The sequence below is a fragment of the Entamoeba dispar genome, genomic scaffold (genome assembly GCF_000209125.1).
Source record: "Entamoeba dispar SAW760 scf_1105229457915 genomic scaffold, whole genome shotgun sequence".
NCBI lineage: Eukaryota > Evosea > Mastigamoebida > Endamoebidae > Entamoeba > Entamoeba dispar.
In genome coordinates this window covers 1-17,997 of record NW_001852931.1, presented here as the reverse complement: position 1 = coordinate 17,997, position 17,997 = coordinate 1, and the positions used below count along the sequence as shown (strand labels likewise).

General features: G+C 26.3%; 9 protein-coding genes across 9 annotated transcripts in view, besides 21 other annotated features; 5 read left to right on the top strand and 4 right to left on the bottom strand.

The window, feature by feature from the left end:
• EDI_298060 (uncharacterized protein) overlaps nucleotides 1-46 on the top strand; it is a gene marked incomplete at both ends in the record, with an annotated part of 756 nt that extends 710 nt beyond the window's left edge. Inside the window, one exon of the mRNA XM_001733964.1 lies at nucleotides 16-46. Within this exon, the coding sequence (XP_001734016.1) occupies nucleotides 16-46 (31 nt within the window). The remainder of the gene's footprint in view (nucleotides 1-15) is intronic.
• Nucleotides 29-188: a sequence feature (AT_rich).
• A 156-nt stretch (nucleotides 189-344) lies between these two features.
• Nucleotides 345-389: a sequence feature (AT_rich).
• A 145-nt stretch (nucleotides 390-534) lies between these two features.
• Nucleotides 535-556: a sequence feature (AT_rich).
• Nucleotides 557-970: 414 nt separating this feature from the next.
• Nucleotides 971-998: a sequence feature (AT_rich).
• Nucleotides 988-1,572, bottom strand: EDI_298050 (uncharacterized protein; the record flags this gene model as incomplete). Its single annotated transcript, XM_001733963.1, has 1 exon — nucleotides 988-1,572. The coding sequence occupies one exon, from the start codon at nucleotides 1,570-1,572 to the stop codon at nucleotides 988-990; it is 585 nt and encodes a 194-aa protein (XP_001734015.1).
• A 44-nt stretch (nucleotides 1,573-1,616) lies between these two features.
• Nucleotides 1,617-1,746: a sequence feature (AT_rich).
• EDI_298040 (uncharacterized protein) lies at nucleotides 1,745-4,054 on the top strand (the record flags this gene model as incomplete). The annotated part of the gene is made up of 1 exon (XM_001733962.1): nucleotides 1,745-4,054. The coding sequence occupies one exon, from the start codon at nucleotides 1,745-1,747 to the stop codon at nucleotides 4,052-4,054; it is 2,310 nt and encodes a 769-aa protein (XP_001734014.1).
• A 155-nt stretch (nucleotides 4,055-4,209) lies between these two features.
• Nucleotides 4,210-4,287: a sequence feature (AT_rich).
• A 93-nt stretch (nucleotides 4,288-4,380) lies between these two features.
• Nucleotides 4,381-4,466: a sequence feature (AT_rich).
• Nucleotides 4,467-4,553: 87 nt separating this feature from the next.
• Nucleotides 4,554-4,617: a sequence feature (AT_rich).
• Nucleotides 4,618-4,959: 342 nt separating this feature from the next.
• Nucleotides 4,960-5,051: a microsatellite.
• Nucleotides 5,052-5,121: 70 nt separating this feature from the next.
• Nucleotides 5,122-5,159: a sequence feature (AT_rich).
• A 137-nt stretch (nucleotides 5,160-5,296) lies between these two features.
• EDI_298020 (tyrosine protein kinase, putative) lies at nucleotides 5,297-6,769 on the bottom strand (the record flags this gene model as incomplete). Its single annotated transcript, XM_001733961.1, has 1 exon — nucleotides 5,297-6,769. The coding sequence occupies one exon, from the start codon at nucleotides 6,767-6,769 to the stop codon at nucleotides 5,297-5,299; it is 1,473 nt and encodes a 490-aa protein (XP_001734013.1).
• A 147-nt stretch (nucleotides 6,770-6,916) lies between these two features.
• Nucleotides 6,917-6,950: a sequence feature (AT_rich).
• A 76-nt stretch (nucleotides 6,951-7,026) lies between these two features.
• Nucleotides 7,027-7,079: a sequence feature (AT_rich).
• Nucleotides 7,080-11,860: a repeat region.
• Nucleotides 11,861-11,966: a sequence feature (AT_rich).
• Nucleotides 11,967-11,988: 22 nt separating this feature from the next.
• EDI_297990 (uncharacterized protein) lies at nucleotides 11,989-13,791 on the top strand (the record flags this gene model as incomplete). The annotated part of the gene is made up of 1 exon (XM_001733960.1): nucleotides 11,989-13,791. The coding sequence occupies one exon, from the start codon at nucleotides 11,989-11,991 to the stop codon at nucleotides 13,789-13,791; it is 1,803 nt and encodes a 600-aa protein (XP_001734012.1).
• Nucleotides 13,781-13,821: a sequence feature (AT_rich).
• A 44-nt stretch (nucleotides 13,822-13,865) lies between these two features.
• EDI_297980 (uncharacterized protein) lies at nucleotides 13,866-14,532 on the bottom strand (the record flags this gene model as incomplete). The annotated part of the gene is made up of 2 exons (XM_001733959.1): nucleotides 13,866-14,147; nucleotides 14,251-14,532. 2 exons carry the CDS (start codon nucleotides 14,530-14,532, stop codon nucleotides 13,866-13,868), a joined length of 564 nt encoding a protein of 187 aa, XP_001734011.1.
• Nucleotides 14,533-14,662: 130 nt separating this feature from the next.
• Nucleotides 14,663-14,696: a sequence feature (AT_rich).
• A 38-nt stretch (nucleotides 14,697-14,734) lies between these two features.
• Nucleotides 14,735-15,265, bottom strand: EDI_297970 (ADP-ribose pyrophosphatase, putative; the record flags this gene model as incomplete). Its single annotated transcript, XM_001733958.1, has 1 exon — nucleotides 14,735-15,265. The coding sequence occupies one exon, from the start codon at nucleotides 15,263-15,265 to the stop codon at nucleotides 14,735-14,737; it is 531 nt and encodes a 176-aa protein (XP_001734010.1).
• Nucleotides 15,266-15,402: 137 nt separating this feature from the next.
• Nucleotides 15,403-15,598: a sequence feature (AT_rich).
• A 44-nt stretch (nucleotides 15,599-15,642) lies between these two features.
• Nucleotides 15,643-15,670: a sequence feature (AT_rich).
• A 454-nt stretch (nucleotides 15,671-16,124) lies between these two features.
• Nucleotides 16,125-16,189: a sequence feature (AT_rich).
• A 70-nt stretch (nucleotides 16,190-16,259) lies between these two features.
• Nucleotides 16,260-16,312: a sequence feature (AT_rich).
• Nucleotides 16,313-16,372: 60 nt separating this feature from the next.
• EDI_297960 (uncharacterized protein) lies at nucleotides 16,373-17,287 on the top strand (the record flags this gene model as incomplete). Its single annotated transcript, XM_001733957.1, has 1 exon — nucleotides 16,373-17,287. One exon carries the CDS (start codon nucleotides 16,373-16,375, stop codon nucleotides 17,285-17,287), a length of 915 nt encoding a protein of 304 aa, XP_001734009.1.
• A 72-nt stretch (nucleotides 17,288-17,359) lies between these two features.
• Nucleotides 17,360-17,410: a sequence feature (AT_rich).
• A 17-nt stretch (nucleotides 17,411-17,427) lies between these two features.
• On the top strand, nucleotides 17,428-17,997 carry EDI_297950 (uncharacterized protein; the record flags this gene model as incomplete). The annotated part of the gene is made up of 1 exon (XM_001733956.1): nucleotides 17,428-17,997. A coding segment is annotated over one exon (570 nt), but the record flags the coding sequence as incomplete, so codon positions are not given.

The following is a 17,997-nucleotide window of genomic DNA, read 5'->3' as shown; positions in this document are numbered from 1 at the left end:
TTTGAAATCGTTTAGAGTATATCAAAAGTTTTATTTATTAAAATAAATAATAAAATATCTTAAATGAAAAAAAAATTTGTTATGAAAAAGATTTATAATAACAGTTTTTATATTAAATTATTTAAAGAAGTTATAATAATAATTCTTATCTGGTAATAATTATTTGGTTTTTTTATTATTAAATTATTGTAACATCACACAATTATAAAAAATACTATCGAATAAAATCTCATTTAACTAATTATATTGAATAATTGTTTATTAGACCCAATATCAGCTATCTACTTTTATCACCTTATTCCTTTTCAGTTGTGTATTTTTCATAACTTTATTCACTTTCATAGAATTAAATAAAAATATAAATATATTTTTCTTATGAAAATAAAATAGTAAAAAGAATACTCTGAAGTTTATTGTCATAATCACTAAAGGGTCATTAATTACACAATTAAGTCATTAAAGAAAATTATAAGTTCAATTATAGTGTGAAAGATAATTAAAGTTGTACTTAAATATTATTTTAAAGAGTATCTCATAAAATTTAAAAAAAATAATAGAACTATGAAATAAATTAGTTGATATTACAGTTATTTAATTGTCTTATTTATTTTCAGAATAAAAAGATTATTCAATAAATTGTATAATTATTTGAACAAACAGTAATATTAACTTTCTAATATAAACCTTATTTTATAATTAGTTGTTGTTTTTATCAATAATTTTACAAAAAAACTAATATAAATTATACATCATTATATTTCTTCAATTGGTCTAGTAAAACAAAAGTGATAATAAAACAAATGCTCAACCAAAAATAATTTAAAACCCCCAAAAAAACACTTTCATTATTTAATTGAAGCTCTAAAATATTTATCTATTGTTCTTCAAAAGAGTTAGAAAAAGTAATTATTTGAAATTAGTAAGTTTGTTATGTTACAATAATTTAGAGTAGTTAACATAATGAAAGAAGTTATATAAATAATAAAATTATTTAATTTGTTGTTCCTCTTCCATTCCGTTTTCATAATTTACTTTCATTTCACCATTAATTTTGTTTTTCAAATTAATCAAAGCATCTTCGTTGAGATGACGAACTTTAAGTTCTTCTTTTCTCAACGAAATACCATCTGTATGTCTTTTTTGATAAATTGGAGTATTTTTATATGTTCTTGCATCAGGTAAAGGAGGTAAAAACCCAGGAATATATGGCTTTTCTTCATTATATTGTTTTTCAATTGGAACTTCATCCGTTGCTTTGATAACAGGAAATTCAGGAATTCCGTCAATGAATAATTTGTCTTCTTTTGTAACATAATCACCAAAGCTGAAGATATCAATTCCAAGTTGTTCCATTGCAAATAATAAATCAATAAAACTCGACTCAGTTCTTCCATTGTGCTCACTTATTTGATGTGTTTTTTTACCTATTTCTTGGATATACATTTCCATAACATCAGCAATTGTTTCAAGTGCTGACTCTTTAGCATCAGTATACCCAGCACTCATTGCAATTTGTGCGGCTGCAATTTTTAATATTTTACGTGGAAAACTATCTTCGACTTGCTGGGACATAATAATAATAGGAGATTGATAAGATTTTTTCTCTTTTCAATCCCATAAATTTATAAATCTTATAACATATTTTGTTTTTCATAATTAAATTTTTTAGTTTTTCTTTTTTTTTTATTTTTGAATGAAAAGTTAAATTTATCTAAAAAACAAAAAGTTAGTATAAAATAAATTAATGGAAAACAATCTTGCACCACTTTGTCGAAGGAAAATTAAGAAACGCCCACCAACAACTCAAAAAATTAATACCTCTTTATTACCTCCTAAATATGATTTACTTTCATTTATTCAAATTTCAGAAATTCCTTCAAAGTGTCAACAACAAACTCTTCACTTATTTTGTGTTTCTGGAGAAATCATATCATACATTCATCACACAAACAAACCTGCTTTTGTCACTATTGGAAATGGAACATATAGTCTTGTTTTAAAGTTTTTACCAAATCTATTTAATCCAGATGTTCCAAGTTTGTATTGCAGAGCTCTAAAAGAAGATGTATGTGTTCCCCATAATAAAATAATTGTTGTTAACCCTGCTGTTTGTTCTTGTGTGATTTCAAAAGAGAATCCACACCAAATAATATTAGAATTATTTGACTTTTCTAACCCATTAATTTCGCTAACTCAAATATGGATATATCATGACTCTTTAAAGTACATTTTTTTTCCAGGAGGTTCAGGTAATTGTTATAGTAGTATGAGTCCTATAGATCGTTCTTTTTGTTCAAATATTAATTATTTATCAGGAAAAGGAGAAATTAATGAAATTAGTGATTCAATTGTTCATAAATGGAGAGTTCAAGGTTATTTCTATGATTTTGTTGGATATGTTTTATTTCCTGTTAAACAAATAAATGGAAAGAAATATGTTTCTTTCTTTATAGGTTATAATGAAACAGTTATTAATCGTTATATGTCAGATAAACATGAATACCTTCAAGGATTAGATCAAATGATTGGAATTGGTGATTTATATTATCTCGAATATAAAGAAGAAATAAGGGTTAATGAAAATACTTGGGTTAAAGTAATAAATGGAGAGTTTCTTTTCAACTCTACTTCAGAAATTGGTATAGATTTACCAAATGGATATATGGAAACTCTAGTCGTAAATGATCCTCAAGTTTCTCGTAAGAAAGTTGAAATTATTAAAAATGCTCTTTCTGTTAATCCTCAATTTGGTTCTGAGTTAATCACAAGAATGTCTAATGAACCAGAATTAATTTATGGAATAAAATCACAGTGTAGTGATTCAGATGGAGAGGATATTATTAAAAAAACATTAGATAAAATACTTTTACAACCTAAAGATGATCTCTTAATAACAATTGATGAAAATGAATTAAATAAATCTATCTTAAATAAAAAAGATGTTGATAATGAGTCATTCATTCCATCATTAAATACGTCTCATGTTAATGACACAGAACAAGATCATTGTTTAGTTAATAAACAAAATTTCAATCAGTTAACAGATAATATTGTTGGTTTGCCTTCTAAAAACGAAAATGCATTAATGGAGACAAATAAAGCTAGTATTGATTTAGAAAGAGATGAAGAAGAAAATAAAGATGATAATTGCCATTCTTCACAAATACACCAATCTGATATAGACTCAATAATTAATGAATTAGACCAACAAATATCCAACGAAGATAGAACTAAAGAAAATAAAGAAGAAAATGTCTTATTTAAATTTGATCAAAATACACAAACAACTCAATCAAGAAATACTGAAACATCAACAACAATTTCTCCATTACTTATTCAAGAACTATTAGATATAAAAGAATATAATTCTCAAGACAATGTATTAAAAGAACAAGAAGTTGTTAAAGATAAAACAAAAAAGAAAAAAAGTAGTGAAATTAAGATGAAGTTGTTATTTCCACCAAAACTAGACAACGATGAATGGAAAGAAAAACCAATTGAAACCAAAAGGAAGTGGTTGTACGATAAAATGAATAATAACAATGACTTTATTAGTAGTCAAGAGGTGTTCTGTTCTTCTACTCCTGTTGTTCCCATTAATAACAATTCTATTAAAATAGAATCACAAAACCTCTCACAGATTAAAGAAATTAAAAAACAACAAGATGAATCAGAAAAAGAGATTAAATTAGAAGAATTACTGTTACCAACTCAATCTGAAGAGGTATTTAACGAAAATGAACAAAGAAAAAGAAAAAAAGAAACGAGTGAACTATCTCCAAAACGAAGTTTAGAAGAAATGACCCAAAACGAGGACTTAATTAATCAGTTAAACTATATTAATCCAAAAGAATGTTGTTGGAAATCAGTTCAATTTTCTAAATATAAACTAGAATGTGAAAAAGAAAATGATCTTTTTATTCAACAAGGTCATTTCAGTTTATATTTACAAGAATTAAATTCTAAATCTACAACAATTTATCAACTTTCTCATCAATTAAATGTTTGTTGTTTAATATCTATTATTATAAATTGTACTGTTTTTATTAACTAACAGAAAAAATTGATTAGTCTATTTAAAATTATGAACGAAGATCAATTAAATCAATTTATTGAACAATATCTTATGAATTCAACTTTTATAGTGAATACATTTATAATCAATAATCCTCTAACCAAACAACAGAATAATATTATTGTTCAGCTCTCATTAATTATTTGAATATAAAGAAATAAATGAATTACATTTTTTGAGTTTTAAGAATGAAATAAAATTAATTTATAAAACTAGTTGATATTTAAATGCTTATTTTATTATAAGAGGAAAATGTCTTTTGTTAATTACTTTTTCTCTATATAATTTAAATGTCATAGAATAACATTAAAACAAATTTTTTTTTAAAGAAATAAAAAATAAATTAATTAGATTAATAAAATACTTATAACGAAAAATTTTTAAATAATTACTCTACATAATACTCGGTATTATGATTAGTTATTATACAAAAAAGTACCAGCATATAGTTTTTTGATAGTTTAGCTAAAAAAGTAGGTATTTATTTTTATATTTTTAATTATCAATTAATGGAATAATTTATTTTTCTATTCTTTATTTTTGTATACTGTTCTTTGGAAATTATATTGTATTTAGTTGTTGTTTTCATATTTTAAATTTAATAATACTTCATTTAGAACCATAAATTTTTTTCTTTTAGTTATTCTTTTTAATACACAACAAAATTCATGTAACTGTTCATACTCTTATTTTTTGATGTTGATTTCTTTTTCAAGAGAGTGTTTAATCTTTTGTTGTACTATTTATTCTTCTTCTGTTTTGTTCATTATTGTTTTTTTTTTCATTTGCATTAATATAGTATCTTTTCTCTATTATTATACATTCTTGAATTGTTAATGATTCTTCAATTTCTGGAAGTGAAAGATTTTAACTTTTTCAAATAATTTATTTTTATATTTCTATTATTTTCTTTCATTTTTTATTTGTCTTATTCTTCATTATTTATTTTCATAATCTTTATTCTCATTTATGTTTTATTATGAATTAATACTAAACAGTTATGAAGAAGAAATTGTTTCACACTATTATTACAATTATTGTATGTGTATTAATATAAATAAATTTAAACTTATTTCTTAAATTTGTCATTGATTTTTCTTTCTTTTTGTTAATATTTTATTATATGTTTTGAGATTTCTCTTGAACACATTTGTTATTTTTTGAGGGGTTTTAAAAAAAGAAACGAAAAAGGATAAAGGTAGCATGGTTAAAAGTAGGGAGTTAAGAGTATGTATCAGCTTGAACCTTTTCATGAGGACAAATTGTGCTAAACATGCCAGCGTCAATGCATTTATTTATAATTTCAGTTATAGTTTTTGCAACAATTTCAGTGCCATTGATAATGTTTTTAGTAGAATATCTGTTAGAAACATTTTTAGTAGTTATTCTAGTAACTCGATTATGTTTAATTTCATTTTTAAGAATATATGAGATGACAAAAGGATGTTCAACAGTTTTAGAAGAGAGCCTAACCAAAAAACATCCATTTTGTCTTTTGTCAAGCCAAGAAGCAGCAATTTCACGGGTAATATCAAAGGCGTACCAACTAGCATTTGTTAAATCAACTAATTCATTAAAGATAGATGTATGTTTAAAGTACTTTCCATAAAAATCAATAGACTTTTGAAATGTAGTTGGTGTTATTATTTTTTCATCAAATAATTGATAAAGACAACTATCATTACTAATTTTCACATTTAGCTCTTTTCCAAGTTCTTTAAAGAAGAGTTGTTTTTCAACTTCTAGTCTTAATCCTCCTGTTTTATTGTTATAAAAATGTTTTTTCCAAAATTTTAGTCCATCATCATCTATTAATGCACTTTCTAAAGAAACGTGATGAAGTGTTTCAAGTACTTCTTTTATGTTAGGCCTTTTTGTATAATCTCCATCCCACATACTATTTATACAATTTACTAATAATTTTGGAACAGAATCATCAATTTCTGGTCTTTTTGTACCACAGATGACATCCTCTGAATATTCATCAAAATCATCATATTCTGGGAATAATTGTTTTTGTGTAAATGTCTGCCACATAATTAATCCAAGTGCATAGACATCACATGAAAATGTTACTTTATTTTCAAGTACAACTTCTTTTGCTAAATAATAAGGTGTTCCTTTCCATCCTTCTTCTTGTTTAACATCGGCTGGAAATACAGTAAATCCAAAGTCAGTTACTTTGATATTCATATAATTATCTACCATGAAATTTTCTGGTTTTAAGTCTCTATGAACCATTCCTACTACATTATGTAACCAATTAACTGACAATGCCATTTCTGTACATAACTTTAATTTTATTTCAGGTGTTAGTTCTATCTTTAAACTTTCAGGTAATTTACTTGGACAATAGAGTAATGTTTCTAAATCACATGCCATTAATTCACTAACAATCATAATCTTCTTCTCAGTTGATGCTCCTAAGAATAATACTATATTTGGATGAAACACTTTTTTCATCACTCTAACTTCTCTCATAAAATTCTCTTTTTCATCTTCGCTTAGTACTTGCTTGTTAGGTACTTTTATTGCAACCGGTAACCCAGCCACTATACCTCTATATACTTTTCCAAATGAACCACACCCTAATAAATCTTTCTTTTCATCATAAAGTATATCTTCTGGGTTTAGAGTTGGTGGTCCTTCTATTAACTTTTCCATTCGTTCTCTTCCTTTAATTGTTATATTCATAACTTTTGTTATCTTAAATTTTCAGTTCTTTCTAATTTCGAAAAAGAATTTATTGTTTTTAATGCTTTTTTTAATCAATTCGTAGTTATTGAACATTGTGAAATAAAAAAAACTATTTTATAACAGACACCAAAAAATTAAAGAGGCAAAAATAATATTTTATAATATTTTATTATTTATAGCATTCTCTATAAACTTTTCTTTTATGAAAAAAAGTTCATATCCATTTTTCAAACAAGGAACTAAACTGACGATACTAATATAATTTTAAAAATTTTTTGTTTTCAGTTTTTTTTTTCATTTTAATTTTAGATCCTTTTATCAATGCAGAATATACAACAAATTTTGTTGCCATGGCTATTGAGTAATACCATAGGGTCTTGTAAAGAAAATCAAACAAGACACAGGTATTCAAGTTCAAAGAAAAGAAAGGACTTCAATAGCAATAAAATGCATAATAATTATGATAAAAGAAATAACAAGAAAATAGTGAATAGAAAAAGAAGAACACAAAGAAAAACAAATAAAAAACAAAGTAAATATAATGATAATAAACATTATACAAATAAGAAACCTAAATGGTTAACAACAAAAGAAATTCAAAAGAAAATTAAAAGAATAACAAGAAAATGGGAAAAAGGAGAATACGAAGAATTACTTAAAAAGTACGAAGGTAAAGAAAAGAAATGGTATAATATTCTCCAAGAAGTATATTCAATAAGAAAGAAGAAAACACTAGAGAAAAACAAAGAAGAATTCAAAGATAAAACAAAAGAATGGAAAAGTGAAGATATTAAAACAATTGAAGAAGAAATCAAAAACAAAAATCCAATCAAAGAAATGAACGATAGATGTAAAGCTGCAAGAATAATAAATGAAAAAGAAAATAAAGGGAAAACACAAGATAAAGAAGAGAGGATGGAAGAAGAAGGCAACAAAGAAGAAATCAACACACTTCAAAATAAAATTAACGAATTAGAAGAAACTATCAAAGAACTCCAAACAAAAAAGATGGAAGAAGAACGAACCATTTCAGATGAAATGATTCAAAAAGCACGAGAAACAGTCAGGAAAGAGTTTGAAGAAGAAATAGAAAAGATGAAAACACAAATGAACAATATTCAGAATACATGTAATGAAATAAGAAAAGAAAACTCTAAATTAAAAGAGGAAAATAATACATTACAAGGAAAAATAAAAGAAGCAAATGGTAGAAGGATCATAGAATTAGGAGGTAAGGATGAAATCATCCGAACCCTCCGAGCTAGCTATGAGAAGCTGAAGAAGGAGAAGGACGAAGTCCTTAAGGGTGCTGAGCTGGAGAAGAAGAAGGCTGATGCGCTGGAGAAGAAGAAGGCTGATGCGCTGGAGAAGAAGAGGGCTGATGAGCTGGAGAAGAGTGCTGAGCTGCTAGAGAAGAACATAAGAGATAAAGAAAATCAAATCTCTGTATATCAAAAAAGTGCGATTCAAAACTATGAGATTGCAGAAATAACAAGAAAAGAACTAGACCATACACAAAGAGAAAATGAAGAACAAAAACAATTAATATCAAACCAACAAGGAAGTATCGAAAATTTTTTATCCCAGAAGGAACTGAAGAAGAAGAAAACAATGACCCTAGTGATAAACACACAACCAATACTGAGAACATCATCATCTGGGACAATACAAATGAACCAAACTACCCCTATGAAAAAGACAATTCTGGAAATAGAAGAAGAAGGGAGCAAAACACTGAGTGTCAAAAAACAAGAAATGATAATCAGTCAAGAAGAGAAGAAAACACAACAAATCAAACAAATAGAATTTTAATTGATGTGTTGTATTGTTTTGCAATTAATTGGTTAAATAATAAATTAAATAAGAAATTAAGATGGGAACAAATAGAAAGCATAATAAAAGTAATAAATAATAATGTAAATAATGATAAAGAATACATTAATAATATTAAATTATCATATAAAATAAAATAAACAACTAAAAGATATATTAAAATGAAAGTGAACTCCATCATAGAAAGGAAAGTAGAGTGTAATCCAATAATAAAAAACATTATCATAAAAAATAACTCTATTGATATTGATGATGAATATCTTAACTCTATCATCATTCAACTTAAAGAAATGAAAATAGATAAATGTGTAAATATTAATTATTACTGGAAAATGAAAGAATCAGATAAATTAATTAGAGAAATTAATAATAAATGGGTATGGTCAGGAGAATAGAAAATCTACAAGAAGATATGAAAAGGATTTCAATGTGTATGCATTACTATCTCCAAAATAAATTTATAGGAGATAAATTTGATGAAGTAAAAGAAATCCTAAGGAAAATAAATAGACTAGAAGATCTAGTCAAGGGAAGGAAATGGTACAGAATAAAATGCATCATGAGATTAAAGAAACAAGATGCAGATGAAATTAAAATGAAAGCACAAGAAAGAATAAAGTACCTAAAATATATGATGACGATGATTAAAGAAAGAATTAAATTTAATAAGAATGAAAATGTCAGAATCAATACAAATAAAATCATGTTTGATTCTAATAACAAAATCAAAATAAAGAAGAAAGACCCACAAAATGAAATATATCCAAATAACGATATTACTTTAGAATATTGGAAATCGTTATATGAAACACAGGTGATATTAAATAAGGAACATTGGAAAATAAAACAAATCACCTCGTGGAATGAAAGGTACAGAAATTATGATAGTGTCATCATCACAATGGATGATTTAAATCTAAGCCTGATGAAAATAAGTAATTGGAAAGCACCAGGTATTGACACTATATATGGGTATTATTGGAAGAGAATGTCATCATCAAGAGAGTCCATTCTTAATATCTTCAATGATTGGTTAAACTTCCCAGAAAACATCCCTTTAGACATGGTAAGTGGAAGAACTATACTAATCCACAAAGGAGGTGATAGGAACGATGTCACTAATTATCGTCTTATCAGTTGTACAAATGTAATAATGAAAGTATTTACCTCCATATTGAAAGAGAAGATTCACAATAGAATTAACATGAATAATGAATCATTAAAAATTAGTAAAAATCAATTGGGATGTAAACTGCAATCTCTTGCTGCTAAAGAAGGATTAATTAACAGTTATATGTTAAAGCAGCAGAAAGAAGAAAAATACCCAAAATATGTAGAGTCATATTATGACATTAAGAAAGCATATGACTCAGTAAATCATGAATGGGTAATAGAAGCACTTAAATATTTTAATGTAGAGGGTGTCATCATAGACATTGTAGAAAGTATGATGAACAGATGGAAGATATTCATATGATATAAATATAATGAATATCTAGGATGTATTAAATTGAAGAGAGGAATTTTACAAGGTGATTCCTTATCCCCTCTACTCTTCATCATCCAAATGAATATAATTTCTCAAATCATAGAAGAGAAGTTCCCAAAAGCAAACCATACATTGTATATGGATGATTTGAGAATAATGACACAAAGTAGCGAAGAAATGGGAACAATCCACAATGAAATTAAAGAAATAATAAGTGGAATAGGGATGGAAATGAATGAAAATAAATCAGGAATGGTATTAAAGAACATTAATAAAATACCAGATGGAATGCAAAACATCCCAATAATTGAAGGAGAGGACTTGTATAAATATTTAGGTGTATGGCAGTCCGATGAAATTAATGATACCTTCAATTGTAAAATCATCAAAGAAAAGATGATGAAGAAAATGGAAGAAATAAATACTGATGAAAGTAGTAATAGAAGTTATATTACAAGAATTAATACTGAAGTAATACCCATCTTCAGATATTCAGCATCAGTAGTAAAGTGGAAGGTAACTGACCTAGATAGAATGGATTTGGAGATAAGAAAATATTTAAGAAAGGCAAAATACATTGGTGCCGGTAACTCCAAAGACCGTCTATATGTCCCTATAAATGAAATGGGTGAAGGATTAATAAGCCTAAGGGACGAATATGTTATTGAATTAATTAGAACAGTAATGTACTATTGTACAAGAGAAAGTGAAATAGGAAATAACATAATAGATAGATGGTATTCCAAGAAAGGAATATGGAATAGAATTAAAAAAGCCCTAAGTCATAAAATCCCAGAAACGAAAATAGAAGAAATAATAAATGAATTTATTGAAAATAAAAAAGAAAAAGAGGTAGTAGTAAAAATAAAGAAATTAATAACCAACAAATACATCAAAAAATAGAAATCAAACAAGTGGACATTTTAGAAGATGGTTCGAGTCAAAAGGGGTAGATAAAACTACTACAATCAATGCATGGAAGTCCATCAATATAAAGAAAAATGCATTTCTCCAATTAACTAAAATGCAAGATGGAGCAATATTTAGTGGGTACAGGAAAGCGAAAATATTAAAAAATGAAAGATTAAAGTACTGCCCACTTTGTAAAGACAAGATAGCCACAGTAGAACACATTCTACTATCTTGCATTGGTCATAAGAAATCACAAATGGAGAAACATGACCATATTGGCATTATCATATGGGAGGGGTTAATAAGAAAATACACAGGAAATAATCAATACAAGAAACCCCCATATGAAACAGTGTTCCAATACAATGACATCACTATGATATGGAACAAACAAATAATGCCAAAAAGTGATGGGCTATATCATAAAAGACCAGATATATATGTACTAGATAAGAAGAATAAAACTGGTCTAATATTTGATATGACTATTGTGGCAGATCATAATATTAATGGAGCCTATTGGAAGAAAAGAAATATGTACAAGGAATTGAAAAATAGGCTAATGAAGATAGAGAAATTAAAGGATGTCAAAATAATTCCAGTAGTAATTTCGATTAATGGGCTAGTAAATGCCGAAAGTATTAAATTAATCAAACAATTAAAAATCGAAATTGACATCACTAAAGAAATTAAAAGCCTTGTAATTAAAAACATGATGGACGTCATGGAGCACTGTGGAGATCACAACCAAACATATGTAGTTGAACTACAAGACGAAGACGAAGGGACGGGATTAGTCTCCGCTGAGGCAGGAACAATAGACACAAGTTCTATTAATACTTAATTAACTTCTTATTATTTTTTTTTTTTGAAAGTATACATAACAATTTTTTAATTTATTTCCGTTTTTTATAACAAATAATTATTATTACTTAAAAACAAAAATTAACAAAAATAAATCTTAAAAGTAAGTAAAAAGGTTATGTTATCACGCTCGTCATCACACTTTTCATCACAAAGTTGGAGAAAATCAACAGACCAATTACCTTCTTCATCTATTTCTCCACCAGTAGAAATAGATATTCCAGGAGAAGTTCATTTTGAAGATGTATTCGAAAAACTTATGGAATCATTTGCTAAACAATACTGTATGCCTTATTTGTCTGTTGATAAAATTACCAATTCAAAAGAAGTTAATTCATCAGTAGAAATAAAAAAATTACTCAGTAACAAAATAGGATTACAGTCTGTTGTTACTTGTTTAGAACATGAATTTACTTTAGTTATTCCACATAGAACTTTGACACTAACTCCAGAATTTCTTTTAACTCATATGATAAAAAAACACCCAAATGATAATAACTTTGTTACGTTAAATGGACTGTATGGAAAAATTACTGATGGTAATATTGCTTTATATGCGAATCAAAAACCATTAAATCCATGGAAGACAATGCCAGATATTTTTTATGCTTTCCCAAAACATTTTTATGATAATTTAGAAAGTGATGAAATCTTATTACGAAGATCAAAAGAAATTTCAATAATTGCAAATGATTCATTACAATCTCCTTTTGGAGAAATGCCAATTCTTTTTATAGAAACACCTTTAATTTTTGATGGTTGTTCTTGGGGATGGGTAGGTGATGGTCTCCAACCTGGATTTTTATGGATGGAATGTCCTAGTATAAAACCAAGGACACTCGATAGTATTTCTAAAAATGAAATAGAGACTGATAGTATTGAACCAAAATGGTTTATTCCTCCATCAGAACCAGAAGAACATAGTGGAAACTTATTTTTAGAACGACTTTCTAATCAAAAATCATCGGTAATCAGAAATTCATTTGAAACAGCATTTAAACAATTTTCAAATATATCTTCTACACTAAGACTAAATGAAAAGGCAGTATTTCTTAAACAATTAATCAATGGAGCAAGAGGTAAAATACAAAAGCATGAACTGTGGAAAACTGATTTTAAAATTTATGAACAAAATATAGTTAACTGTATTGAAACAATTTTTACATGTTCATTATTTGAATCTCTTTGGCCTCCAAGCTATGAAGATAATCCAAAAGAAGAGACTCCTATTGAGTGTCGTGAAAAAGATAAAAAATTAGAAGACTTTATTTTAATGAGACAATTTATTCAAGTAGAAAATATTGGGCTAGGATTTTTGAAAAAAGATGAACAAAGTATATTAAAAGAATGTGGGGCATTAATTAGAAATGTTAATATGAAACGGTCACCAATAGAGAAAGCAAAAATACTAAGAGACGTATATTGTGTTATTGAAAATATTGTGAGGCAATTAATAAAATTGAATGATAATGAAATTGTAACAAAAACACTTGCTTATATTTTACTAAAAGAAAACATTCAATTTATCCCGACAAACATTTGTTTTATAAAATTATTTCATATGAACTCTACAGATTGGATTATTGATATTGTAGAAAAATATGATCGTGCAGTTTTATTTTTACTAACACTAGGACAAGAAAAAGTTCTTCTTCCAAAAGAAGACTATAATCTATTATTTTCTAAAGCTAAAAGAAAAGCACAAAATCCTTTAAATCTATCTGATTACTATTCAGAAACTCCTATTCATTTCGATAAGAAGAAAATAATTTCTAAGTTAACAGAAATGAAACCTGAAGATTTGACTGATGAAGATTTAGATATTTTATTAAAAGAATTTAAAATAGCAATGAAAGAAAATAGAGAATTGCATAGTAAGTTAGATGATTTAAAAAAGAAACAACAAAAAGAATTAAATTAATTTTTTTATTACTTCATTTTTAATATTAAAGAGGAAATATAAAACAAAGAAAATTCAATTACATGGTTGAATGATTAAGGATGAATGTTGAGATCTTTAAATTGTACTGGAATGTTATTAGTTTCATATGAAATAGTTGGTGCTTGTGTAATACTTGAATTTAATTGAATTGGTTGAATGGACTTAATAGGAGAAATACCAGGATTATCTGAAACAATTAAAGTAGTTTCAATTAATTGTTGAGGTGAAGTGGTATCAGATACTTGAGATTGTTCAATTTTCTTTTTACTACAAAACCTTCCACCTTCCCCTCTTTGTCTTTTCATAGCATGAAGATGTCTAGACTCATATTTAAACTATTTATTAACTTTAGTACTTTTGTTATTAATCATTAAATCTATGTGTTGGGTCTTAATACTCCTATTGGTGGAATATTCAAACTAATAGAAAAAGACAAACTTTCTGTTTGTTTGATGGAGAAGAAATACTCTTCTGAGACTCTAAGTTATGTCGTTCACTTCTTCTCTTTATTATTCGGTTAAATTGTTTGTCATTTACAAAAATATATTTCTTTAGTACATCACTTGCTGGCCAATGAATTGTATTTTTAGGAAAGCCAACGAAAGTTGGTTCTTTAGAATAACTTGAAATGTAACTCGATGGTAATAAGTTCCACTGAACCTTTCTTGATTGTTGTGGTTGAGTTATCTCCAACGAAGTATTATTGACAGATGCACACATAACAATCTCCAGTTTTTAGTTACGCTATTTATAACATTAAGGGTTTTGAATTTGATTGGTTGTTTTTTTCATTTTTGTAAATAGAGCAAAATAATGAAAAAAAACGGGAAGTAAATATTTTTGGATAAACAATATAAAAATAAAATTTAAAAAAAATAAATTATCTTAAGTAAAAAATCCCTGAATTAGAGTATAAATATTATCAGTAAAAAGATTTCATAAACATTTTAACTGCTTGAGATATACTTTGTAGTCCGAATAATGAAGGGTCAAGTGATTTGATATCAACCCACTTCAATTCAGAAATATCATCTTTTCCTTTAACCAAACTATTAGGGACAATACATTTAAAAAACATGTCCATAGTTGAAACCTTGAAACCACTGAATATATACTCATTTGGTAAACTAAAGAGATATTTTAACTGTTTTATTTCCAACTGAAGTCCTGTTTCTTCTTCAATTTCCCTTATTGCAGCAGTTTCTCCATTTTCTCCAAAATCAACAAATCCTCCTGGTAAATCTAAAGTATTTTTTGCTGGTTCAAATGATCGTTTTCCAACAAGTAATTCACCACGTTCATTAAGAATAAACACACCAACAGCAGCTGCTGGATTGTAGAAGTAATGAAATCCACATAATGAACATTTCTTGGATTTAAATGTTTCGATCAAAAATTTATTATTTCCACATTTGGGGCAATATTTAAAGGAATCTAATGGATGGTGTTCCATTTATTTGTTGTAAATATCAGTTATCTTTTTTTTTGTTTTTCTTCCATTTTGAAATAAAACAACAGAAAAGATTAAATCAGTATTATTTTATATTAATAATGTCTTTCTATTAAAATGTTTATAGAACCATTTGATAGAAAATATATGTTAAATATATTGATAATTGAATTTATCTATATTGACATAATTTGATAATATTATTAAAACATTTTTTTAAATAATATTATTTTTTATATATTTTCTTTTACTAATTAATTAAGATAATAGAATATAAAAACATTATTTACTCATTCATTCTATAGTATATAAAATAAAAAATATTGTTTTTTTATTGTGTACAACAACAAACAAAGAGATAGACTATCATAAAGTTCTCCAAATAATTAAAATTAATTTTAAAAAAAAGTACAAGAAAGAGTTGAAATTAAATTGAAATATTTGAAAGTATCTTTACAATTCACTTAAAAATCTAATAGAATCAATTGAAGTTAAATTTCTTCTTTTTATGAACTTAAATATCATAGTTTATCAATATGCAAAATACTCAAACAGGTAAAGAAGTATATTCATTTTTATCAGAAGAACTGTTTCAATTAGTAAGGCTAAACAAATCTACTTTTCATTGCATTAAAAAAAGTAATTCTTCAGAAACTCTTAAAGTAATAACCAAACAACCTAAACCATCTCAATCTCTACGTCTTACATACAAAAATTTAGAAGTTATTAATAAAATTGGAAGTTATCAACGAAATATGAGAATAATTGAATGGGTTAAATCCTCTGAACATAAAAAATATCACCTTCCATCTCAATTGTAACTTAAAATATGACGATTTATTATTATTGTTTATGTTAGAAGATTTTAATTAAAAAAACTATTTTCAATATTATTCTATTTAAAAGTTAAATTTATGAATAAAAATTGGTTGTACCTCATTTTATTACTTTGTTTAATATAATCTACAAATATATTTCTCAGTTTTGTTTATTCGTCAAAATATTTATAAAGAAAATAATTTAAAAAAAAAGAATTTTTTATTTTTATTTGGAAGAAAAGGATAACTAAAAAATAACTGTAAAAAAGTAGAATTTTGTTTCATTTCATAAATGAGTAGTTCCTTATCTTTTACCCTACAAGAAATAATGACTATATCTCAATACTTTAAGACGACAGAAGATTTTATTAGATTACAACTTGTCAAAAAATCATTTTCTTGTCTTACTGATTTATTTAAAGAAAACCCAATCTCTTCACCAATTTTTCGTTATATCACTACTCAAAACCTCTACTCTAGAGAGGACAAAATTATTCCTAATCTTTCTTGTTATATTATTCATTACAAAGTAAATTATAACGAATATCTTTTACTGAAGAAGGACAGGTTTTATTTTAAACATATTGAATATTCAAAAAGTGATCGTGAAAAGACAAAAGGTAAAATCCCACAAGAAATTACTTGTATTGGAGAAAAATGTTTTTATAACTGTGATAGACTATCTTCAATTAACATCCCTGACTCAGTTACGTCAATTGAATATTCTGGGTTTAAGAATTGTTTGAGACTTTCTTCTATTTATCTTCCTTCTCGTTTATTGAAATTAAAATCAAACTGTTTTGAAAATTGCCAATCTTTAAAGGTAATTTCATTCCCTTCAACTCTTACTTCAATTCCTGATGCTTGTTTATGGAAATGTTATTCATTAACTTCTATTCAATTCCCTTCAAATTTATCTTCTCTTGGAGTTAATTCATTGTCTCAATGTACCTCCCTTATTTCATTTTCTTTACCACCTCATTTAGAGGTTATTGGTGATGCTGCGTTTTGGGGTTGTTGTTCTATTAGACGGATTTTATTCCCTTCATCAGTTTCTTCAGTTGGTAAAGGAGCATTTTGGTCTTGCGCAAATCTATTCCAAGTGTCTGTTTCACTTCATTCGACTCCAATTAAGTATGGTGTTGGTTGTTTTAGAGGATGTAAAATACTTTCACAAGTTGAAGGAGCCAAACAAATAAATTGGTAATGAATTTGTGTTTTATATACTTATTTTTTGGCATTTCTTGGTATTTACAAAACCTAAAATTGATAAAAGAACAATAATATTATTATCATAAAAAATAGTTTTAGAAAAAAAAACTTAAAAAAAGAGTTCATTGGAAAGAAATGAGTCAAAGTGTTGAAGTGGGAAATATTAACCAAATCCTTGTCATTGGCAAAAATAGTTTTTTAAGTATTAACTCAACTACTGTAACACTATGGGATAGTAATACTGCTCAAAGTCTTAAAACTATTATGATTCCACCTGGAATTACTATCGTCCAAGCGGTAAGTGTTTCCCTAGAAAATGAATTTTCATTATATGTCTTAACATCAAGTAAAACAATCATTCAATTTACTAAACCTACATTTGATTACTCAAAAGCTAAAGTTTATCAAAGCAATTCTCCAATTACTAAAATAGCTGTTATTGATATTGACACATGTTTAATATCCAAACAAAATGAGATTGGTACTGTTAATTTTAATAAAGAAGTTGTTGAGTACACTGAGTTATTTAAATTAAAAGAAGAAGTTACAGCATTATTATACTCATCACCAAATATCTATTTAGCAACAAAACTTGAATTATTTGTTTATTCAATAGAAGGAAAAGAAATAAAACAGATGGACTTTAATAAAAATGAAATCAAACAAATTATATCAGGACTAAAGAAAATTTTTGTGATTTGTGAT